The following is a 25,546-nucleotide window of genomic DNA, read 5'->3' on the forward strand; positions in this document are numbered from 1 at the left end:
AAAACAGCAGAAGAAAGTAGTGTGGAAGTCGATCATCGGAAATTTTTGTAACTTTAGGTTTGAACTTTAAGAGTTGTTGTTATTATTACTATACTAAGTTGAATTTTTATTGAGAATTATAGAGAATTTGTAAAGATAATGAATGTAATGAGCCCAAATGTTTGATAACGGAATATGTGGTATGCGAAAACTAATAAAAATTAATTTAAAAAATAATAATAAAGTAGGCAGACGAGTAAGAAGAGACAGGTCAAATCCACACGATAAATCTCAATGCTAGACAAATCCACACGTGGAAAAACAGATGGGGAAATCATGTAGGGTGGCTGAATGCACCAAGGACATTTGGAGGCTGGAATGTGCTTGCTTAGGGTAGCCTTCCCCAGCCTTGGAGGGCTCTGTCTATATTAAGGAAAAGCTCCCATCAACCCCAGCAAGCACCTCATGCAGTCCAAGACATGTAAAGGACCTGGCTGTGGAAGGCTGGTTTAGGAGATGAGTTGACCGATTATTGGATTGCGGTTTTGTCAGCATTTGGCTAATAGCATGCAGAAGAACTGATATTGCAACCCAGGAAGCAAAATTATTCTATATTTAGTTCCCTCCTCATTAAAAAAAAGTTAGCAGTTTATAAACTTAAAAAGAGTTCACTGTGTGCGTACACAGTCCCACACAGAAGCAGGGAAGGTTGCACTTGATTGCTCCCACCTTGAACGGACTGTTTCCAACATCCTTTCCATTTATTAACTAGTGCACAGGCCCCAAGAAGCTACTTGAAAAGACAGGTGGCATTATGTGCATTATACCGATTGCAAAAGTTCTCCAGCAAGCGACCTCCGTAAGCTGCTCCTTGAGCAAACTGGGCCTGTCACCTCTGACCCCTGAATGGACTCTTGGATCCTTAAGTATAATCACAATCTATACACAGCTGTTTTCTCTGAGCTTTGTGTATTTACTCAGTATCTGGAGAATGGCCAGGTTTTGGGGGGAAATCTGAGAAATCATGAATACTCCACCCTCTGCAATGGGGAAAAGAGGCTCAAGTACTACTCAAGAGAACCTTTCAAAGCGCATTTTAAAGAAACATTTCCTCAGCCCAAGGGCTTGTTGGTAGATGTTGGTCTTCTACCGTTGCCAGCTATGGTTTGGAACTTCTCACGGGACAGAGAGACACTGGTTTGTTTCCTTCTTCCTCCCCCATTATCCAGATCAACTCATCTCCCATCCATGTTTCCCCTTTCCTTCTACAGTCACCTCCCTCCTTTCCTAGCCAGAGCTTCTGGATATTGAAGCATTTGGTGTAACAGAGACCATCAGTTCCAGCTAACTTGAAGAGGCGAGCAAAATATGAGTTAAGTCCCCCCCCCCCCCCGGGCTAATTGGTGAAAAGATAAACATGCTCGGCCCATAATATGGTAATTCTGCAGAGGCGGTACTGCACAAAGTGTTTCTGAACCCAGAAGGGTGTGTGGAAATGAACACCTGCATAGTGGGATTTCATGCTACAGGAAGCTAGACAAACTGCAAAGCTTACAGTTATCTTTGTGCCACGTTTCGGTGAATCTGTTTGAAGAAGTTGCTCCATCAGCCTCATCTGTGCTTCTTCGCATGCTGAAAAGGAACTTGGTCGATTGCATCGATTCAATTAACGTTGACATTTCTGCCTTGCACATGAATTAAGTTGAATTAGGATTTGTTTTTTGTTTTGTTTTTCAGATAAAGGCAAAACCAACCAGATGTGAAAAGCTTGGCCACACCTTGGAATGAGTGGTATTCTCTTCAGCTCCTCCTCCACTGTTCTTTTAAAAAAACTAGCACCAATTCAGATGGGCTCCATTGAAACCTAGAGCATATTGATGACACCGTAGCTCTATCGGAACTTCTGCTGCAAGAATCAAGCTCATCTGGAATAGAGAACATTCAAAGGCAGTTTTGTATGCCAGTCGGGAGTCCAGTCCAAATATGGCTTGGCACTGCAGTACTATAGGCCAATTGGGGGGATTAATTATCTCGCTCTTCGGCTGGGCCTCCTCTTGTGTTACAACTTTCATACCTTTTTGGAAGAACCTCAACTTGGAATTGAACGAATTGGAGACCTGGAACACAGGACTTTGGCATGCCTGCGTCATTCAAGATGAAAACATAATGGAGTGCAAAAGCTATGGCTCTCTCTTAACCCTCCCTTTGGAGTTCAGAATCTCTAGGATTGTAATGGTTCTCTCAAATGGACTGGGATTCCTTGCCCTCTCTATTTCTATTTTGGGGTTGAACTGTCTGAAGATAAGGGAACAAAACCTTGGACTGAAAAAACGCCTCGGAATCGCCGGAGGAATTCTCTTCTGCATTTCTGGAATGGCAACCCTCGTGCCAGTCTCCTGGGTTGCCTACAACATAGTGCGAGAATTCTGGGATGAAACTGTGCCAGAGATTGTCCCAAGGTGGGAATTTGGTGAAGCATTATTCTTGGGCTGGTTTGCTGGGTTTTTCCTCATACTAGGTGGGTTTCTTCTGATCTGCTCAGCTTGTTTCCTACAAACCCAAACAAAGTCCAAGCAGTTTGCTGTCCACCGTAAGCCAGAGGTGCGAAAGGACCCCAGGTTACAAAGTCATCATCAGTACTTGCCACCTAAAAATGCAGACCTTGTAATCTGAGCTGCCTACTAAAGTCTCTTTAAAGGTTTCATGAGAACAATTTGAGATGGCCAGAATGGCTTATAACTGACTGGCTGGAAACTGGGTTATTGTCTAGGATCCTTCCAAGCATTCTTTATGGAGCACTTTTTGCCTGAAAAATATGCTTGGGAAAGCAAACATTCTGTACTTACATGTGTCATACCATGTTGTGCGGCATTTTCAGTGGCAACAGGGATACCCATCTCAATGACTGCAATGTGGGAACTTAAACATGAATGCATAGAAATAAATTGTTTTCCTTCAAAATTTACTAGAGTATTATTAATATATTAAGATGGGGACAGGGGGAATGGATACAGGATTAGAATCCCCGTTCTTTCCTGTCCAAGACTAATTTTTCCTCCAAACAATCAGGAAAGTGGCCGTTTAATGACCTACCCCTTCACTGGAAAGAATTTTTGTCAAGGAGACTGGCTGTAGTTATGATATCCAATGTCAATAGCAAGCTATCAAGTTTTATTCAACAGGCATTGTCAGACCTTTTAAGGAGTACTTAATTGCAGTGTAAAAAAAAAATATTGAACCGTTTGTTTGCTTTTCACATGCATCAGAAATCTCTGTCTTTTGAGACAATACAGTAATAGGGTTTCAGGGGAAATGGCTAAATGGACACTTCTCAAACAGAAGCATGAAGCATAGGGAAAAATACCTTACGAATTACAGTCTCATTATTGGTGGTGTCTGGTCTGCTTAGAAGCCCACCCCAGCTCAATGGGTCTTACTCCATTGCAAGTAGGCAAAGGCTTGCAACCTAGGATCCATATGGTAGGTGTTGAATGAAGATGATCTCTTTACTGTTCAACCTACCTGTGCACTGAAGCAGGTAGCAGGTGAGATGAGTACATTGAGCACAGCAGTTGTTTTGACAGAAGCTCCTTTAATTGCCCTGCTCTCTTTTGAGTCTGGAAACCTTAAAGAGAAACCAGCAGACCCTTTGCTTGGAAATTAAACAAAGGGTCTGCTGGTTTCTCTTTAAGGTTTCCAGACTCAAAAGAGAGCGGGGCAATTAAAGGCACAGAAGTCCTGTCCTCTGTTGAGTCTGGCAACCCTACTGGCAACACCCAAATCTAAAATGTCAAAAGTAAAGGCAAGCAACGTTTTCCCCAGGAGCCTTACACCTATGTAATAATAGGGGCCCAGCCTATGTGCACAGCAGTCCACCCCAAACTAACCAGTCAGTGTTTTAGATTAACCAAGGATCAGCATCACAGGCTAAATAATGAGGCACAACACCACTGGAAGTGGTGGAGCAATTAATCTTAGCACCAAGGCAAGTAGGATGCAGACTAAGTCATGTTAAATGGCTATTCCAGTGGTGATCTTTGCAAAAATTCTCCAACAGCAAACACTCCCAGTGTTCAAACACAGTTGAGAAAAGGAGAAAGATAAAGTCTAGACCATGGGTAGGCAAACTAAGGCCCGGGGCCCGGATCCGGCCCAATCACCTAAATCTGGCCTGCAGACGGTCTGGGAATCTGTGTGCTTTTACATGAGTAGAATGTGTCCTTTAATTTAAAATGCATCTCAGGGTAATTTGTGGGGCATAGGAATTCATTCTCCCTCCCCCCACCCCAAAATATAGTCCAGCTCCCCACAAGGTCTGAGGGACAGTGGACCGGGCCCCTGCTGAAAAAGTTTGCTGACCCCTGGTCTAGACACTCAAAAGAAACAAAGCAATCCACTAGAAATTTAAATAGGGTAAAATTCTTTATTGCACATTTAATTAAAACAGAAAAAGGCTTATCAAATATGTATTTCCATTTACATCCCGATTGCCAATGTATTCCAGTAAAACAAAGATTGCTTTAAAATATTGGCAGTAGACTTTGCCAGTTAAGCTGTATCTTTTTAGAAAGGTTTATTATTCCTGACTTCAGAGCCCTTGTCACTGCCAATACTAGCCTGGTAATGAAAATTCAGTGATTGGTAATAAAAGAGATATGCTTTGGGAGGTCAGAGAAAGCAGTTTCCTTATGGGTTTTGTTTTGCATCTCTATTCTTGTCCTGGAATGACTTCTGCAATTCTGTAGCAACTGTAAAATATTGCCACCATCACCATTTCTCCTGATGGCATCAACTGTGTTTTGAGTTGCCAACACACACAAATGCAGTGTGCATGAATGCCTGTATTTTGTACAACCCAGGCTACCAGGTTCTTCTGTTACCGCCACATCAGGAGATACCTGATGGGAAGGGCCTCAATTGATAGGCTCCCATTTTACACGAAAAAGGTGAATGTGAATTATTGCTCTTAAAATTACCTACGACTGTCTGGCTTATTCCCTGAATCAGTCCTGCTTTGATGTCGCTGAGGTCCAGTTTAAACAGGCTCCAGGTTACATGCTCCCCATTGTGCTTTAAATGCACCCCCTTGTGTTGGCTCAGTCATATGTAGTGACAGCACAACAGCTATCAGCACTGATAACATACTGCTGGCATTAGGACACATGAATAGCCCAACATATGTGGCAAGTGCATTCAAAATATAACAGAGTGTGCATGGAATGCTCACAATGAGCATATCAAACCACTGCATACTCCATAAGAATTGAGCACAACAGAAGTATATATGTACAATATGCTGTGTTTAAAATTTCCGTTTAAAAAAATAAAAGTCTTCCTACCGTGTTCTTGTAGGAAGCCAAGGCAAACGCAGTTATAGGCAACGTAAAACAGTGAAACCTCAAGATATGTTCTGACTTAGTGCCTGCCCATGTCATGTCCCATTTAGCCCTTTTCTAAGCACAGTTTTGGTTAGGTCTGAATGTGGATTGTCTCAACGTAGCATCTCTCTTCCTTGCTCCATTCCAAAAGGTGGTCGGCAGCTGGATGCCACACGCTGGTGGGCACGTGGTCTCCAGAGCTTAATACAGTACAGTCGGCAGTTTTTATTTGACAGTGACAGTCGAGGCCCCGTGAATGGATTCCATGACAGCTGCAAATCGGCTGCAGAGATCGTAGGGAGAATTGGGGCGGATCTTGGGCGGTTCTTTCAGAACGATGCCCTCGGAGGAACCATCTAGCAGGCGGGGTAGGAATTCACTCAGTTTTAGTTGCAGGTCCTCTGTAAGACAAGAAGAGCCTAATAACAACAACCACCCAATAGCAACAAATCTATGCTTTGACATCTTGAAGAAACTAAGATTGTGAAATGTAAGAAGATGCAGAAAAACTCTGGAATGCAGAACCACTGCATCTGTACGTAAATCTGGAAGTTCCCTCAATCATATCCCCCTTCTCCCACTCCTTCAAAGCAACATAATGGCACTTACAAGTTAAAATAGGGCTCTTATTGCCAACTTCACCAAGCACTTCCCATAAACACTGGTGAAGACAGTGTTGCAGACATCACGGATGTCTACAAACCCAACTTGCAAACACTTACAACAGCACCTCATTCTCAGTGCACAGTAAGAGATACCTTTTAAGTTGTACCCAATTCACAACCACCTGCATTTTACAAGGTGGTACTGGTGAGATAAGCCACTTGTCTAAAAGGAAGTATTTCTCACCGCAAGCAACTACCTGCAAGTCTGAATTACCTCTTCATTGCAGATGTGAAAAAGCTTTTGCACAAGTTCATGAAAGCAGAACACATGAAAACTCAACTGCAGAAACCAGAGCTATTGTCTATTTTGAAACAGTATTTTAGGACCAATACTTCTTCCTGACACCCCCTGCTGGCTGAAGCGAACAAAGTTTAACCAATTTATTAAAATCTAGCAAAGAAAAATGCACAATAGATTAACTTCCAGGCCATGTGTGCTTATTTTAATTCACAATATGTTTAACAACAACAACAACAACAACAACAACAACAACAACAACAATATCCTCTCACATAGTTGCCTCTTCCTACTCCATTCTGCCCCCTGCCCCCGGAATCTCTGGGGTAAAGACTGTCATGCCACGTGAACATTTAAAAATAAGTTTTCTGATCAGTGTGTACCTCTGATCACAGGATGTGCCAGGTACAGATGCAACATGTACAAGAAATTTCTGGCAACAACAAAACATTTTCTATCATTCCTCACGCCAGGAGAATGCTGCTGGGTGTACACAGCAAGCTGCTATAACTGGAATGCCCCATACAAGTATGACTGTTGAGAGGCAGGTGTTACTTCTACTTGCGAACAAGAGGGGAAATGAAAGAATCAAATCCCATATTTTGAACACAAAGATCTAGTAATTCAAGAAGGCAGTCTCTCAAGTAAACTTTAGATGCTGTAGCCCACCAGATGCTGTTGAACTCCAACTCCCATCAACCTCAGCCAGCATGGCCAATGGCCAGATGATAGGAGCTGTAGTCCACCCGACATCTGGAGGGACACGTTTGCCACCTTGGCTTTAGGGCTAAGCAAAATGCAAATGTTGTGGCTTATCTTAATTGTGCTAGGGCATTTTTCTGACAGTCTTTAGAAAAACAGTCAAAAGGTACACAAAGACTAGCAATACTAGGCGAGAGATAGGATGATAGCGGTACAGAGTAAGAGGTCCAGGACCCCCTTCTTACCATTCATGTCCTTTCCCAGGTAAGCACACCAACGATTTCTCATGATCTCAACAGCATCCAGGTCATCCTTTGAGGTATCATTGTTGATGATGAGGTGCATGCAGGGTATGATCAGCTCGTTCAAGATGTTCACACCTTCATCCACACTCAACTCATTGCTACTTTCAAAGAGAGCTGCTGCAGCATCGTTCAACTTCTGTGGCAAAGCAATATGAGAAACACATTTATGGGTCTTTGGCAACAGCTCAGCCTGGTGTGTGTCACTTTCCGCAATGCTTCCTGTGGCAAGTTTTAGAGTGCAGCTGAACATTTAGGGGTTTTTATTTGCTTATTTTTACATTGACATGGCAAAAAAGAGCCCAAACATCTGCCAGATATTCCCCTCCCTGCAAAGTGCCCCAACCTGAGAGAGGTTTTCACTAATCCATTCAGGAACCAAGAGATAGAGCACACTATAAAGGTAAAGGACCCCATGGCTGTTAAGTCCAGTCAAAGGCAACTATGGGGTTGCGGTGCTCATTTCACTTTCAGGCCGAGGGAGCCAGCATTTGTCCACAGTCAGCGTTCCGGGTCATGTGACCAGCAGGACTAAACTGCTTCTGGTGCAACAGAACACCGTGATGGAAACCAGAATGCACAGAAACGCTGTTTACCTTCCCGCCACAGCGGTACCTATTTAGCTAATTGCACTGGTGTGCTTTCAAACTGCTAGGTTGGCAGGAGCTGGGACAGAGCAACGGGAGCTCACCCTGTTGCAGGAATTCGAACTGTTGACCATTTCATCGGCAAGCCCAAGAGGCTCAGTGGTTTAGACTACAGTGCCACCCGCGTCCCTTAGCATACTATAAAGTGAATACGTGAAGGGGTGGAGAAAGCAGCACCCATATAAGAGGTGGGAGGGGAGAAGGGGTTAATACCAACCAAGAGACATTTCCTTCTGTACAGAGCAATTAAAGATGCATTGGCGCCTCTGTTGGCTCCCTTCCTCCGCAAGGTCAGATTGCTCTGATAGGCATACACCAGATAGGTCAGAGCTTCATAGTACCTTATAAGAACAGGAAAGAGGGTGAGAGTTGCAATCTTCGGAATTAAAACAGGTTGTGGAAGCAAACATTTACTGCAAAATACAGCAGCCATTCATAGTTCTTATACTTGCTTGGGACACATGGCTATACTCAGTGTTTGTTTTTTCTGGGGGGTACCCTGGGGTAACGCATACCCGTAAACATTTTGTGAATCTAATGGAAGAAACTAATTTTTAAATTTTTTTTTAGTTTCTTCTCTAGCATGGTGAATTGTCAGTTCTGTTGAATAACATGGTGAACCGCCAGTTCCGCTACTACCCCCCGATGGCAGCCTCAATTCCTGTCACTGTGTTTCTTGAGTCTCAGAAGGAAGCGAGCGTTTTAATGCGTGAAGTAGGAGTTGGAATCTAGCAGAGGAATCGGGAAGATATTAGTGCGTACAACCTCATGCCAATGTGGAAGTTACTGTGAGCTGTGTAATATGAGGTAATGCATGTTCTTTGTACTTTTGTCCATTTACTGTATTTATTTTCTCCTGATCTGAACTATAAAATGGTGATTTTCTTAAGTCAAAGTGAGAGTACCCCTAAAAATGATGGGCTACACCCATCTGCTAACTACTTCCCTGTGTTCAGAAAATAAGCCCTGCTGGAATACAAATAACTGGGAAGGGATGCTTTGCTTAAATGAGCTAGGAACATTTCCCCAGTGTAGCCCATGCACCACTCTGTAGGAGGACAGCTGCCTAGTAAGAGCTGGCCCACAAACTAGCACATTTACCAAAATTCACAGGAACACAACTGTACCCTGTTCAGAAGTTCCTGCTCTCCCCTCAGTGCATGAGGAATTACCACAAGCATTCTAGCACCACCCTTCTTCACCATCCTTATGTATAAACTATGGACACTCATGTATCCATTAGAAGAAGGCTTGTCCGAGTTTGCAGACAAAATGAAACCTTTTGAGCCAAAGTGTTTATGAAAAGATACAGATGCAGAAGTGGCAACATCATGTATTTTAATATTTTGCTGGAAGCCGCCCGGGGATGGGCGGGGTATAAATAATAAATTATGATTATGATTATGATTATAAACAGTGGAAAAGTAGTACTTCCCCACTCAAGTCATCCCTAATTTCTACTTGCTATGATGCACCACCACAGACTTCAACCTTCTGTAATGGGTCTAAGAATACATCTACCAATCCTCAGCTACCCTCCAAATCTTCACCACAACCTTTGTGTGTGGAAGCAATTTACACAAACTTACTGTTTATTCTGATACAGTTCCAAGCCTGTTAAGAGGTAAATAGATACTTTGCGAAACAAACTGTAGTCTTCGTGCCATTTCTGTGCCAGAAAAAGAAAATGGTCACAATCCATTACTGGTTCAGTAAGTCCCACTTTATTCACACCTGGCTTTTCTCACATTGCTCCTTTTCTCTTGTTGCTTTTGGGTATTTTTCCTTCTATAAGATGCTCCCATGTATAAGACTCCCCCCTATTTTTTGGGACTCAACTTCAAGAAAACGAGGGGAGATGGCTCAAAGTTGTTGAGCTTCTCCCCCCCCCCCATGCAGCTGTGGGTAGGAAATACTCCCTAGATTGTTTCCCGCGTGCAGCGGCATCAGGGGAAGTTGTGCTCCTGCCAACCGGCAGGCGGGCGGGTGCGCCACTTCTCCCCCCCCCCATGCCACTATCTGTGTGTAGGACGACCCGTTTTTGCACATGATTTTTGAGTCAAAAAACCTTGTCTAATACACGAAAAAAATACGGTAATCACCATCATCATTTTATTTGTATGCCGCCTTTCCACAGTTAAAACAACGCTCAAGGCGGCTTACAATATGAAAAGATTTACAGTTACAAACATAGCAAAATAATCATGAAAGTAAATAAAACACATCAAGACTACATAACCAAACTGAACAATTTCCGTATAAAAATACTTCCCCCAAAATACCCCAGTCCTTGCTGGGCAGCAGCAGCAGCAGTGCTTATGAAGCCTGTCAGGCCCTGCCCTAGGCCAGGTGGAGAGAGGCAGGAATCATAGCCCACTTACTAATTACAAGATGCCTATTATGCACTTCACCCTCATTTTGGGTATATGCAGTAAGGCTGTGCGCTGGATTCAGATGAATCCTGAAGTGAATGTGAAGCAGGATCTCTACAAGACAGCAAAGGGAGCGCTTGAAACACTCTGTAGTGTCTCAGCAAGCCAGACGTTTAAAAAATGCTGTAGACACGTTTCTACTAAAAATGGATGAACAGAATGCTGCTAAATTTACCATAATATCTAAATGGGATTTTTTTTTTGGGGGGGGGAGGATAGGGCACTCTTATTTCTGCTACTGTTTATGTGTGGAATGAAACAGATTTTATCCAGGATACGGGACAGGGCTAGAGGAAATATAGACATCTCAGGCAGAGCAAGTAACCCTCAAAACACAACTCTGAAGAAACTAAGTGATCACCATTTATCTGAAGGAAACCGATTATACGTTTTTGGTCACAAGAGTAGCGTTTGCTCACCTAACAATTAGGCTGCAGCTTTGACACAAATATATAAACCAGACCTAAAACTTTAGGGCTAAGGCTCCTTACCTTATACTCTTCCATGTCCACCTCATCAGGACCAATCTCTTTCAACTTAGCTCGAGCTACCTTCATAATGCTAATTGATCTGTTCACAGAAAGGAGGAGAAAGCTTAGTGAAGTGACACCCAAAAGTCAAGAGAATGTCAACTGACACATCTCTTAGATTTAGCTTGTTTTGATATTACATCTATATATTTCAGAGGTGCAAGCAGCGCTGACTTGCTGAGAGCTGCCTTCTTGGCCCACTGAGGGGGAAATGCAAGTTAGAAACGGAGAACTAAAACAGAACAATAAAAATCTCTTTAACCATCTAATACTGATCAGTACTACCAAAGTCACTGAACACCATTCCTACCAAACAAAGCCCCCATATAGCACTTTCAAAGCAATTCTGTGTCCTTCCTTTATTCATTACAGCTTACATGTTCTGAACAAACCTTTCATCATAGCTGAGGTTTTTGTCTGCAAACTGCTCCAGAAGAGTCCGTTCCACCACTTGCTTTGGCGCATTGTTCTGCAGGAAGTAAACTAGGACGTGCTGAAGCCGGGGGTCATTTTGTGGTGTTGGAGTCTCTGTTGACAGCGAGTACAGCCTGGAGTATTCTTCATGGAATGCCTAATAAAGCCAAGAATTGGAACAATATCAGTCTGACAATTATGAATCCACAATGCAAGCAATTCCTAGACTTTGAGGGACATTCTTATCAATAAGCTGCTCGTGACCAACTTAAGCTGGATGTGCTGAAATTAAAGTCCTATGAAACCAAGCAACTGCAAGGTCTTCCTTGCTCTGCAGATGACCGTCATGAGGCCTTGCTCCAACCATGTCAAAGTATCTGCTTGGAACTAGTATGCAAAAGCTAGTGACATATGATCTAGTGCAGCAATACCGAGGATTTTATTTAGCGCACAACTCCAACAACAACAGGAACAAACTGATCTCTATAATTGTTGTGATCTTTTCTGTGAACCGCCCTGAGACCTCCAGGTATAAGACGGTATATAAACTCAATAAACATTAATAAATAATAATAATAATAATAATAATAATAATAATAATATAATGCAAGTTTTGCTTCTGACGGCAGTTGGCACTTTGGGCTGTTTCCGGAAGGCTGCAGGGCTACTAAGAAAATTACCAGCGCGTTGGCCTTCACCAATCATTCAGAGGATTTCCTGAAAGATGGGCAATTTCCACCTATCCACTTTGAGACAGCAAGATTTCTTGAGATGTCCAGAACCTGAGCTAGAAACATGAGTCTACATTTGGAGACTTCTACAGCTGAGAAACAGGCTCAATGAATACCAGACAAAAGATTTCTTAACAATATACATACATGCATCGTTTTATTTATATGCTGCCTTTTCAAGGTTAAAGCCACTCAAGGTGGCTTACAACATGTAAACCCCCCCCCCCCGCATAATTACAAATGTAACAAAAGTAGTCATAAACAATAAATAAAACATCAAAAAGTACAACCAAATTAAACAATTTGCACATAAATCATAAGATCTAAAATAAATACACAAAAATAGTATCAATAAAAGCAGTAATCCCTGCCCCACCCTAACCCCTAACAATACCCCTAAGCAGGGGAAAAAGCAGAATAGGATAAATGGTTATCTCTAGGTTCTAAGTTTTCTAATGACAGGGAGAAGCCCTCCTTATGTAGAGGAAGGATGAATGAATGAAAATCAGGATGCCACCCTCTCCAGGACTAGAAAGAAGCTTCACAAGCCAGTCCATTGCTTCCCTTGGTCATGAGAAGTCCACACCTTGCAATAGATATATCCAATATATATATCCAATAGCAGTAGCGGAGGGAACTGCACTTTGGGGTGCAGCCAATAAACTTCTACTCAGAGTGAAAAGTTTATGCTTTAAGAGCATCAGCAATCTTGTTATCTCAGTGGAGGATAGATATTAAAAAGACTCCTGGGAGGAGACATTTCAAAAATCAGTGAAGACCTGCTTCCTCAAAGTGGATGGGGGAGCAAATAACTTCACAGGATATCAACCTCTCGTGACAGAACAAATCTCTGCAATCAAGACATCGCAGGGCAGAAAAATGAAGTAGGGAACAGCCACGTGGCATCCATAGCCAATGTTTCATTGCATTTCTCCACTGCCAAAAGGCACATGTGTACAATAGTACCTTAACTAGCCCTGCTTCAGACCCATCCCGATCAAAGGTTTGACGGGCTTTAGCAATAGCCAGGATCACACCTTGCATGGCAGGACTGAGCATCATCTGACAGAAAGAAGAAAAAAGAAAGACAGAGAGAGGAAAAATGAAAAATGCTACACGATGAAAGAGTTGGAACAGGTAGAGCTAAGACATGCAGAGTCCAGAGTCAGGGTTCTACCTTCTTCCATACCTGGGGCCTTCCAAATGTTTAAATTCTGAACTGCAACTCCCATCAGCCCCAACCAGTATGGTCATGGAAGCAACCAGTTGAAGACTGCCCTTCATGATTATTAAGTTACTTTGATTTGTTCACACATTTGTAGACACACCTCAACTTTGTGCCCTTCCACTGACTATGACTTAAGCGTCCACATATGCATTGAGAGGGTCTAATGAAAGATGAGCAGGAATTAAGGGCAATTAAGGGGATGCAGGGGGACGTGGGTGGCGCTGTGGGTTAAACCACAGAGCCTAGGGCTTGCCTATCAGAAGGTTGGCGGTTCGAATCCCCGCAACGGGGTGAGCTCCCGTTGCTAGGTCCCAGCTCCTGCCAACCTAGCAGTTCGAAAGCATGTCAAAGTGCAAGTAGATAAATAGGAACCGCTATGGTGGGAAGGTAAACGGCGTTTCCGTGTGCTGTTCTGGTTCGCCAGAATTGGTTTTGTCATGCTGGCCACATGACCTGGAAGCTGTACGCCGGCTCCCTCGGCCAATAACGCGAGATGAGCGCCACAACCCCAGAGTCGGTCACGACTGGAAATAATAGTCAGGGGTCCCTTTACCTTTACAGGGATGCAGATACATCACCCAAGTCCTGACCCATCCCCATTTCCTGCATGGGATGACAGTGGCATCATGTGCAGGTCCACCTACTCCATAGCAGGTTGCTAGCAACTGGCTTACTTAACCTACCAGTCCTCACTCACATGCTGAAAACCCCCAGCCCTCAAACATACTGTCCATTCAATCGAGAGACAAACATTATGGTGCTGTCAGGATTGCTTCCGTGCATAGGAGCAGTCAAAATTTAGGACTAGGACTGCTGCCACATTTTCAGAATGTTATGTGGCTTCACCATCTGCAGCCTTGGATGGCAAAAAGACCTCAGCAGAGGTAAAAACAGCTTTAGTATTTTTATTTTTAAGTGAGCAACCTTGGGGAGTACTCTCGTGTCAAAGACACCAAACACTGGTGGGAAAGCCTGCAATTCTAAGCACCATCGTTTGGAAGGTTTGAGAGACAGCTCTGGAATGTTTACTTCCAAGCACAACTCGTCTGAAATGGGGAAGATGCAGCCTGCGAGGGCAGTGCTTGGCATCTTCCCTAGTTCGCAGTGCCTCTGAATGAAAGATGCTCATCCCCAACATTTTTGCTTGCTACAAAAAAGACACACAGACACATAGCTGTGTACCTCTTCATTATATCCATCTGCATCTGATCTAACTAGAATCTTTCCCACACTGGGGATATCCACTTCAGTGATCTGTGAGCTAGGTGGGGCAGAAAACTCCATCCCCTTAGCATCCTGTGGCTCTTCTGCCTGAATGGTGGGGTTTGCTGCTTCTTCTGGGAGGTGCTGCACTGGTTCTGCCTCCTTTGACTGTTGCCACACAGAGATAAGAAAACAGAAAGAAATCAGAAAGAGAAATGAAAGGCAGACCAGAAAAGCAAAAAAAGGTTCAAGCGAGAGGAGGCAGGGAGCAGAGGCATGGACAAGGGTGGCTACAAAGGTCCGGAAGCCCAACCATTGCTATTTTCACCTTGTTAAGAGCTGCCAATCCACCAGCCTTCTCATATGCATCAGCTGCCTTGGCAATGGCTTGAGCCGTCTGTTCCTTGGCAATCATGGCATGTTCGGAGGAGTGGGAATGTGCCACCCGTTCAGAGCTGGAGGAAGAAGATAGTTCTGAGGAGAGAAAAATAAGCGTAGTCTACTATTTACTCTCTACGTCCAGCAAGACATTTAGAAAAACACGAGAACTAGACAAAATGTTAGAACCTGGGTCGTGCCTGGCCCTGAGCTACAGCTAGTGTGGGAGGGCAAAGATTTATATTCTACCTATTGAGCAATGCTTCCAATGAATGGGACAAAAACAGCAGCCTGGGTCTTATAAGTAATGCCATCCAACGCCTCTTGACCCAGTGTGGTGTAGTGGTTAAGAGCGGTGGACTCGTAATCTAGGGAACCGGGTTCGCGTCTCCGCTCCTCCACATGCAGCTGCTGGGTAACCTTGGGCTAGTCACACTGCTCTGAAGTCTCTCAGCCCCACTCACCTCACAGAGTGTTTGTTGTGGGGGAGGAAGGGAAAGGAGAATGTTAGCCGCTTTGAGACTCCTCAGGGTAGTGATAAAGCGGGATATCAAATCCAAACTCCTCTTCATCATCATCATCATCATCATCATCATCATCATCATCAATTACAAGATCTTCAGGTGATCATGAAGATGGATAAGAAGCACTTAAGAGATTGTCTCTTCAGGTCCGATGCAGAAAGGGATTTAACCACGATTGCCTCTAACAAAAGTTCACCATGGTTCCCACTTATCAAAACGGAGCACATCCGAGCTAGTTATTTGACAAAGCTCCCACTTGCCGTACTAAGAATTGCTTCTACAGAATTACGATTCCAATCGATGCCCTCGGCGGTGGTGGATGGTCGGTATGGCAAAGTACAGTACAAGGAGATTCTTTGTCTGTGTGGGCAACCTTGCATAGAGGACTTGTACCACTATTTATTGCAATGCCCACTATATATAGAACCAAGAGACCAATTTATAAAACCCCTGCTCACGAATGGAACACACTCAAACAGGGTGGAAAGGGTGAAATGGCTGCTGAGTGATACTGATGACTTTGTACAGTGGTACCTCTGGTTAAGAACTTAATTCGTTCCGGAGGTCTGTTCTTAACCTGAAACTGTTCTTAACCTGAAGCACCACTTTAGCTAATGGGGCCTCCTGCTGCCGCCGTGCCGCCAGAGCAAGATTTCTGTTCTCATCCTGAAGCAAAGTTCTTAACCCGAGGTACTATTTCTGGGTTAGCAGAGTCTGTAACCTGAAGCGTTTGTAGCCCGAGGTACCACTGTAACTTCTAAAGTAGCACTATATGCGTTGGCAGCTAAGAAGATCAGGAGAAAAGAACTAGATAAAATAGAGGTCAATTGCAAAGGTGTTTCGGACATTTAAGCTGGCACATTCTACCTGAGAACCCCTTGCTATTCTATCGTATGCAACAAATAATTTTTAGGAGAAGTGATCGTGGTTCATTGTATCTGAAGTGCCTGATGTTTTTATGGTTTTTTATGGTTATTGCTGCTTTTCTCTTTGTTCCCTTTGTGAATGATGCCATGGCCTTTGGCCAGTGCAATAAAGTTTATGATGATGATGATGATGATGATGATGATGATGATGATGATGAAGTAATGCATTAATAAATCTGGAAGAATGAAAAGATAACAAGGCTGGTGCCAAGGATCATCCACAGTGAGGGAATTCTACTGATAGCAAGCAATCTGCATTACCTCTAAATGGCAGGGGCTTTGGAAGAACCTCTGAAGATCATCTCAATATCAAGATCAAGTCAATATGGGAGGTAAAGTCCACACAGGGCTTGATCAAGTCAATATGGGAGGTAAAGTCCACACAGGGCTTCTTATAGAAATTTAAGCACCAGGAATGCCTCGTCACTCTCAACAATCCAGTAAGCCAGAGGGCTGATCAACCAGCATTAGGAGAGGCACAAAAAGAGACTGTCTGCTTTTCTCACCTTGTCCCAAGTCAGAAGAAGAGAGGTCCTGAGACTCTGCTGGTGATGACTGATCCATCTGCGCCATCTTGCTCGACTGCTCCTCCCACTCTGCCACCTCTTGTTCAAGCCTCCAGTTGTCCTCTTGGATGTAGTGCTGGAGCTCCAGAGGCAGAGATTCCACTTCTCTCTGGGTCTGCCCATTAACATAATCTAATCAAAGGGAAAATATCCAGAAGGTGCTGGTGCTTGTCTGCCCCTTGCATCCTACCTCTGAATACTTGTCGGGCTCACTATTAAACCAAAACACTTTGTGAAAGAATAGCCTACAGTGAAACCTTTGCTTATAAATACTATGGGTCACCCATACTTATCTGAGCACCTTGGATAGAAGTTGCACAGTTATAGAAACGGATTTGGGTTTACACACCACCCTATGGGGGGGGGGCGCTACAAATCCACGGGATGCGGGTGGCACTGCGGTTCAAATCCCTGGGATGGAGTGAGCTCCAGTTGCTGTCCCAGTCCCTGCCAACCTAACAGTTTGAAAGCATGCCAGTGTAAGTAGATAAATAGGTACAGCTGCGGCAGGAAGGTAAACAGTGTTTCTGTGCGCTCTGGTTTCCGTCATGGTGTTCCGTTGTGCCGGAAGCAGTTTAATCATGCTGGCCACATGACCCAGAAAGCTGCCTGTGGACAAACGCCGGCTCCCTCAGCCTGAAAGCGAGATGAGCGCCACAACCCCATAGCCGCCTTTGACAAAGGGACCCAAGGAAAGCCCCAACTCCTCCCAAACCATTAGCTCCTAATTTATTACTCCTCTGCTCTCTCAACCCATTGATGCCTGGAGGATTCCTTCAGCTTCTTATCAACCCTTATGCTTATCCTGGCCCACGACTACATTTAAATTGGGGAAGGGTTTGAATGGAACTTTATTAAGATGACCTCTGTGCTGCCTTTTGATCCAGAACAATCCTGAATGGGAGATACAAATAAACTGAAGCTGCTTCTATCCCAAACACGCACCACTGGTATGGGGTTTAGAGCCAGTGTAATTAAAGAGTGTCAGAAGTAGGACCTGAGAGACCAGGATTCATAAACCAGCTGGACCATGAAGCTCAACTGGGTGATCTCGGGCCAGTCACTAGCCCTCCCGGCCTAACCTCTCTCACAAGGTTGTTGTGAGGTTAAAAATGGAAGGATGAGCACTATATAGGACACCCAGAGCTCCTTAGAGCAAAGATGGGGAATGCATGTAGGAAGTAGGGAAAATAAAATACCTCAATTCAATCCAACTGGCACCCAATGATGGTTTGCAACTGCCAGCATTCAGGGCAAAGACGGCAAGAGGTGGTGAGAGATCAGCTGGACTGCTTAGGTGTGCTTCACACCACTTCCCAAACCCCAATGGACTAGATGTCTTTTTAGTGTTCCAGAGAAAAGGAGGAAGAGTCAGGCAATGATGCCATGAGAGATGGCAATGGTCAACTGCTTGCCTGCATACTCTTTACTTGTTCATCTCTTTACCCTACACAAGCTAATTTTCTAGACTGCTCCGGAAGACAGGTATCTGAATAGAGCATATCATCAACCTGAAGGAAGCATGTACTGGGCTAAGCCAACATCTCTGTCCCCATATGGATGTTGGCTGTTACTTTGGCCCAGTCAGGATCACTCAGCACTCACTCCTGCTCTGCAGAAGGAGGTCAAGACATCCTCTCTCTTGTGATTTCAAACAGCATTAAATGCAGGCTAGGCATCTTACACTCCAGTACTGTACCCTTTTTACTGTACCATTTCTATACACAACTAAATGCGTCTAGAAAAACAGTTGCTTAGAAGAGATCACTTAGCCCAAACCCCAAGTCCCTACAGAGCTTCCCATGCAATCAAGAATCAACCATGAGCCACAAGCAGGGACTGGGTGCATTGCAGAAAAGTGCTTACAGAACCAGTAGCTCAAGGTCACTCAGACAAGTAAGCATTTCAAAGTCCTTACCAGCAGCAGCAAAGTGTGGCAGCTTTTTATTTATGTACATCAGGCAGTAGGCACTGGCGTTCCTCAGACCTCCAAAAGAGTCCCTCTCCAGTTCTTCCCAAGATGACTCTGTCACAGAGATGTCATTGTACTTGAGCCAGCTCTTTCGGGGCTGGTTGTAGATGTAGGCCCAGTAATGGCCAGCGTTGGCCTGGCCTTCATGGACCAAGACAGCATGCAAGTGGTAAGGGACCTGCAAAATATGCACACACATACACAACAGGCTTATTTTTAGCAGGTGAAGTAACATGACCTCAGGCCAGATTCAGCCAGGCACATTCCCAGCTGTTATGCCTGTTAAGAACTATCCATTCATACAATCCTAGCTTCACACAGAGAGGGACAGATTCTTTTCTTCCCGGAGCAATATGGCTTTAGTTGGCAGAAAGCAGTGCTTCAGAGTCATTGTGACAAGCGTGAACTTTAGGGTCAAAGCCCGACTACCCAGAAAACACTTGGCAGATTGACAAAGAGGAGTACAAGCCACTTATTGGGAGAAGACAAGTTTATACAACGTAACTCCACTAATATGATGGCAGAATCTTGAAACCCAAGCCTTTTAAGACGAGGAGCCAAGAGGCAGACACTGTATAATCCAGGACACACCCAGCATTTGATTCATTACGTGCTGGAGGAAAAGGGCAGAAACACCTCTAAGCATGAAAGAAGCAGCTCTGTCTTTCAGTAAGGTATCTGAATGGTCCTAGTAATGTATTTTGAAGGGGGAAAGGAGAGAAAACTGAACCAACTCTGCCAGTTATTAATATTTATAACAGCATCTACAGCTCACTGAAACAGATACAGGAAATAGTGTAAGGTAGAAAAATGGAAAGTGTCTATGTCCGAGAACAAGTTTTAATGAATCCCATTAGCAATCCCATTCCACAGCAAGGTAATTTCATTATTTGCAGGATATCATATAGAATCCAAACGCCTGCTTGAAAAGGCTGGGCTTTAGTAAACTAGTTTTACGTGGACAGATCAGAGAATTACTTTAGGTTCAACAACAGCAGTTATACCCCCACAATCTCCCAATAAGATGATATTGCTTTCAAGAAAATTGTAAATGAACTCAATTAACAGCATACACTGCTTGCATGTACCAGTGCTAGCACAATGACAGAAAAACAATCTCAACGAAAAGTCAAAATATCCTACCTGATGAAGCAAAGGATCTGAGTACATCTGGTCAATAGATTGGGAAAGCAGTGCAATAGAAGCATTCAGGTCTGTTAATCAAAACAATTCAATACTCATGTTTGATCTTGCGTTAACTGTTAAGCATTTCTAGGACACAGACAACAAAAGTATCTACCCATATCCGCAACAACGCACAACGCACATTCAAATCCATGCACTGCTGCATGACAGGCAGTTTCTTGCTGCCTTGAAGGAGGCAGCATTCTTTGAAAGTTCTCCCTGGACCTGGATGATTTTCATAACTCTAAGCCCAAATGCCTCGTTCCTTAGGGAAGTGATTAACAGGGAGGGGCCTCTCAACTCCAGACATTCTTGGAACTGATTATCTAGAAGATTAGACCTTTTTCAAAAGAAAAATGGAGAAGTACAACTCTGTTGATTCTCCTCAATCTCTCAGTGGAGACTCAGCTCAGAGTCTGCATCCTACAATATGCCAACACTTACTAATCTTTTCAACTTCCAATGAAGCAAGCAAGCTAAATAACTGAATTTAGGATAAGCATGTTTCCATGAAATTTGATACTTTTTATTTTGCATTGGTATGGTGCAGAGAATGAACAGCCCTGAACAAACCTAATGAAAGTCAGTGACTCTAGCTCCAATTGTTTGTTGTTGTTGTTGTTGTTATACTAATTATTATTAATAATAATTTCTGTCCACCTTTCACCATAAGCTCCCCAAGACCATTTAAAATACAGTTTAAAAGCTTACAATTTAAAAAACAAAAAACAAACGCAATATAGTGGTAACTTGGTTCTCAAACTCAATCCGTTCTGGAAGTCCATTCGATTTCCAAAACATTCGAAAACCAAGGCATGGCTTCTGATTGGCTGATTAGCCCCGGAAACAATGCTGACAGCCAAAACGGGCATCCGGCTTCCGAAAAGCGTTCGCAAACCGGAACACTTCCAGGTTTGCGGCGTTCGGGAGCCAATTTGTTTGTCAACTAAGCCGTTCTGGAACCAAGGTACCACTGTAATAGGGTGGGCACTCTCCGGGCACAGACCTTTTATGTCCTGCTCAACTTCTTCTCTCCATCGTTGCAGGCAGGCCACAACAAGACTTATTTCATCCTTTGTGATCTCATGAGGGACATGACCTTCTGGTACCTTCACAGGAAGCCTGGGAAACTGGATGGGTTCGTTGGCTGGTTCCTGGCGAGATGTGGCTAGGGCAGAGGCTACGACCTTGGCACTTTCAGCTTGTGTTACTGTCACCCTATTAAGAGAAGGACAGACAGATAATCGATGCTACAGTTCCCAGCAAATAGAAACCAACACTTCTCTGAAGTGTACTCAGCAGCCACCTAATGAGCTATAGTATGATGCTTTTTTGGCCAAAGACCCCCCCAAAACAGCATACATCAAGTCACAATAATTTGAATTGCTGACATCTTATTTTTCTCGTTTTAAATCAACCCCAATGGAAAACCAACCTCTGACAGAATGGCATTACGCAGCTTTCAACCAAGTCCTTCATTGGAAAGATGGGAAGCAAGGAAATGGAAAGAATATATAAATGGATCCCAAGATTTCTGGAGTCAAGGTGAGGCTGCAGATGATATCTTAGGAAAATCATTTCTTTACCTGCTTTGCATTGGAGGAGTCTCTGAAATTTGGCATTCAGCTACTGGTGTCAAGTCTTGAGTGCAGGGGGGAGCCCCGGGCAGCCTAGAACCTGCAAATTCAAGAACATACTGCAGCATGTCTGGTAAAGGGAAGCGGCTGGCACCAGAACCGTATCTTGTGTACCTAAAGAGAATAAATCAAAGAGAATTATGGCATGTTATTTATACCTTACTTTATAAAAACACCAATTAAGTTTATTGAATCCCTGTATAGCTTAAATTATTCTAATGGGACCAAAGCTACAATATTTAAGAAGCATTAGCGACCAATTGTGCTTTCCCTTTAAATATCTGGTATATGCCCAAGTGTTAATCACAAGCTCATTTTGAGGACTACTGTAAATCTAATTTAAATTTTAACTACCAAGAAAAACCACATGATAAACTACCACTGAGAGTTGGATTCTGTAACGTCAGGCATAATAACCCAAGAAGGAAGAGGCGCCCATTTGTAGGCCTTTCTAAAAGTCCATCAACACGCATGGAGACCACTTGCTATTCTGACCTTAAATGTAAGATGGGCCCCAAAACAAGCAGTGTCAGTTAGCGTGCTATTTGGCTATATTACCCAACAGTAATATACAGTAAAAGTTATGGTTCATGGTGGAATGCCCAGGACCAGTTAAGGAACTTATTCTGTCTCAACTACAAGCCACTGTTACTCAGCCTGAGAACCTTAATAGCCAAGCATTCAATCCATGTCTTTGTGTGTGTGTCCAATGCTGGATAAAAGCTTGCCCCCCTCAGGAAATTTGCTTTGGAATCACCCAGCAGCTACAATAAATGTGGCTAGACAGAAGCAAGATATAGTCATGTGACCCTTTGCAGGCTGGAGAATAGGGAGACGTCATAGAGGGAAAGCTTTTCCTTGCCAATCTGAGAGATCATTGAAATGACTGGAGAGATGTGGAGGCTCCCGCCAAGATTGCTCTCACAGATCCCAAACTGAGTGAAAAACAACAACACCAGTCCAATGGGTTCATATTAATTCCATGTGGGGAAAGGTGCTATTGACACTGCTGCTCTAATCATGGACTGACCACCATACATAACAGTCTGAATATGTTAACATGAAGTTTTGTAGTTCGAAAAACTGACCACCTACCTTTCCAATTTCTGTTGTAGAACCGTTATCTGATCCTTCAGTTTCTTGATCTCTTCTCTTTTGGCTTGAACAAGCTTTTTGTTACCATACAGGAACCTAAAGGACAAACACTTCTTTGTGTGGTCTCTTTTAGTAGCATCAATCCTCCCATTCAAAAGTACACATGAATCATTACGAAGACTGATGCAGTCATGCCAATATTACTCTTGCAGGCCTTGAGGGTAAAGCCTGATGCTCTGAGCTTTTGCATACCAGTTAACATCTCACCTGTCCATATAAATTATCTGTGGAAATTCTAGCTTGTTGTGTATCTTCTCTGGCTGCCCAAGCGACTGATTGAACTCAAAACGGGAAAGTTCAAAAGTCAACACGGGAGGAAGTTTTGTAAACCAGCGCTGGAACACAGAAAAAAGGTTTTAAGACAGGAGGAGGATACTAGACCTTCTTAAAAAAAAAAATCTAAGCAGCTTCAAGCAGGACTTAATTACAGAAAATATGTAAGATACCAGAGATCTCACCATACCTATCCACCACATGCCATACCCAGGGGGGAGGGGCGATCAATGTATGTTATTTTGTACATTTAGTTATAGGCTATTTCTGAATACTGATTTTAAAGCCAAGCTGAGCCCACCTTAAGTCGCTGGGTGTGTACAAAGGCTTAAGGTTACAGAGCAACACAAACAAGCCTTACAATCACAACTAAAAACTGCCGAGTCAGAAACTGTTTCAAATAGACACTGAGCAGAAGAGTTTTCCAACTGCTGATATTAAAATCCATGATGGAAATATCCTGCCAATGGTTCCATCTTCTAAGCTTTTAATAGACTTCTGGCATCTAGAGCTAGACAAAGCTTGCACGATAAAAATATCGTTGAAATTTCAGCCTTCACAACATAGGAAAATGGCCAAGTAAACAGCTATTTTCATGGAGGAGGGTCAAGATATTAACTGATATGCATGAAATTTCATATGTAGCTATATAATCCCTAGTGTTTTAAGATAAGACCTTTGGAGCAGGCATTTTCAATTGTTCCTTGATAATTTGTCGCTCCCCCCTCCATGACGGCACCTGGGGTGACCCTCCCCCTGCCCCCGCTTTCCTACACCCCTGCCCAGAAGGTGGAGGAGGAGGAGGAGGAGGGAGAAGGGAAACCCAGCTACTCTGCACCAATCGGATTTGTGGTGTTCCTAGCCGTTCTTGCTGTAATCCTCGCTGGCGCACATATTATGAAATGCCAAGTTCCTGGAAATCCTTCAGCGGTGAGAGAGCTGGCAGGCAACACCACGGGGAGAAGTCCTGATTGGCAACACAAGAAGTGCCTGTATCCCGTGCTGCGGTGGAGCAAGAGGGATGAGGGGGTGCCCCCGTCACCCAGGGGGATATATGCCAACCTTCAGCAGACTAGATGAATGAGGTTTCTCAGTGAGAAACCCACCAAAACCTAAGCAGAGGGAGAGAGGTGGTTTTCCTTAGCCTTGAATGCTGTCGTAACATAAGAAGCTGCCTTATACAGAGGTCAGACCATTGGTTGAGTCCACACTGCCAGAGGGTACGACCAGTCCTACATGGATATGCCAGGCATTGAACCTGGGGCCTTCTGTGTGCACAGCAGATGTCCTACCACTGATCAGTGGCTCTTCTCCTAAAACCCACCATGTTTCTCTTTTGAAAATCCATTTCTTATGACCAGGGTTTCCCAAACTTGGGTCTCTAGCTGTTTTTGGACTCCCATGATCCCAATCTAGCAGGACCAGTGGTCAAGGATGATGGGAATGGTAGTCCAAACCTATCTGGAGAGACCCAAGTTTGGGAAACCCTGATGGTGACAAACCAAAATGTCACAAAATGGCAAGCAAATTTCTGCTTAATCAGGCTGGACATTGAGCAGAGCAGGAGGGGAGCAGGGATATAGGGTTTTTTGTTTTTTTGTTAAGCTGAATTGGTATCGAAGTCATAATCCAAGGATGGGAACCTGTTAGACTCTCCCATCATCATCCCTGACCACTGTGGCCATGTTGGCTGGGAATGGTGGCAGTTGAGGTTGGGCAACACCTGGAGGGCTCCATTTGTGCAATAATATCTACACTGATAAATTAGCTTTCAAAACCAAACCATTTTTATTGTACAGTCTTAGAAGGACCATGCCTATGGAGGTTGTTATGAGGCATGCCTGCACTTCAGATTGATGATGTCCATTCTCGCAGGCAGATTCCTCCCCCCCTCCTTCTCACAAGGAGTCAGAAGAATCAGTGTAGTGATAGTACCAGGCTGGGACCTGGGAGGCCAAGGTTCAGCAGTGAAGCTCACTGGGTGACCTTAAGCTGAGAGGCAGTGACTGGCCCTACTTACCTCACAGGTTCTGGGGATTAAATGAGGAGATGGGGGAACCATGGGGTATAAGTAAAGATTGCCACCCTATCTTCTGTTTCCTTTCTGCCTCCATGAAGTTGCATCTTTTGAAGGAATGCAATGGCGGTAGTTATAGTATTATATTCTACACAGCACTTTGGAAGATCCAGAGACTATCTTTTGGCAGATGGCACCCCTATTGCATCAGTGCTCTTACAACCATAGCATAGGTGCCCAATTGAGGCCACAAACAAGTGGCTTATTTAGGGCTACTTGGCAAATGCATGCAGTGGCTAGATCTAAACAGAGGACAGTCTGGTTCAGAATCTCAAGAGCGAGTCTTGGGAGGTCCAGCAAATGACCTCAGTTAGGCCACTGTTCGTTCACTCTTGGTCCAAAACAGCCCTCCCCAATTGAGTGCCCACCAGATATTTTGGCCTATAACTCCCATCAGCCCCAGC

General features: G+C 43.8%; 2 protein-coding genes across 4 annotated transcripts; one reads left to right on the forward strand and one right to left on the reverse strand.

The window, feature by feature from the left end:
- The first annotated feature begins 1,920 nt into the window (after nt 1–1,920).
- Nucleotides 1,921–2,890, forward strand: LOC118096861 (claudin-22). The gene has a single exon (XM_035139169.2). It carries the CDS (start codon nt 1,963–1,965, stop codon nt 2,650–2,652), a length of 690 nt encoding a protein of 229 aa, XP_034995060.1. The 5' UTR covers nt 1,921–1,962; the 3' UTR covers nt 2,653–2,890.
- Nucleotides 2,891–4,382: 1,492 nt separating this feature from the next.
- On the reverse strand, nt 4,383–23,595 carry LOC132593233 (ubiquitin carboxyl-terminal hydrolase 28-like). 3 transcript variants are annotated; one of them, XM_060283036.1, is made up of 16 exons: nt 23,000–23,595; nt 22,733–22,828; nt 21,587–21,751; nt 21,007–21,218; nt 19,959–20,029; nt 18,762–18,993; nt 16,784–16,975; nt 14,778–14,923; nt 14,429–14,617; nt 12,985–13,080; nt 11,266–11,444; nt 10,835–10,913; nt 9,501–9,580; nt 8,129–8,252; nt 7,208–7,403; nt 4,383–5,758 (listed from the first exon to the last, which is right to left on the reverse strand). In XM_060283036.1, the coding sequence occupies exons 1-16, from the start codon at nt 23,005–23,007 to the stop codon at nt 5,583–5,585; spliced, it is 2,241 nt and encodes a 746-aa protein (XP_060139019.1). In that variant the 5' UTR covers nt 23,008–23,595; the 3' UTR covers nt 4,383–5,582. The 3 variants fall into 3 exon arrangements, with proteins under 3 accessions (XP_060139019.1, XP_060139020.1, XP_060139021.1); XM_060283037.1 differs by lacking the exon at nt 14,429–14,617; XM_060283038.1 differs by lacking the exons at nt 12,985–13,080; nt 14,429–14,617.
- Nucleotides 23,596–25,546: the final 1,951 nt, after the last annotated feature.

This window comes from Zootoca vivipara, chromosome 15, assembly GCF_963506605.1.
Source record: "Zootoca vivipara chromosome 15, rZooViv1.1, whole genome shotgun sequence".
In the NCBI taxonomy this organism is placed as follows: domain Eukaryota; kingdom Metazoa; phylum Chordata; class Lepidosauria; order Squamata; family Lacertidae; genus Zootoca; species Zootoca vivipara.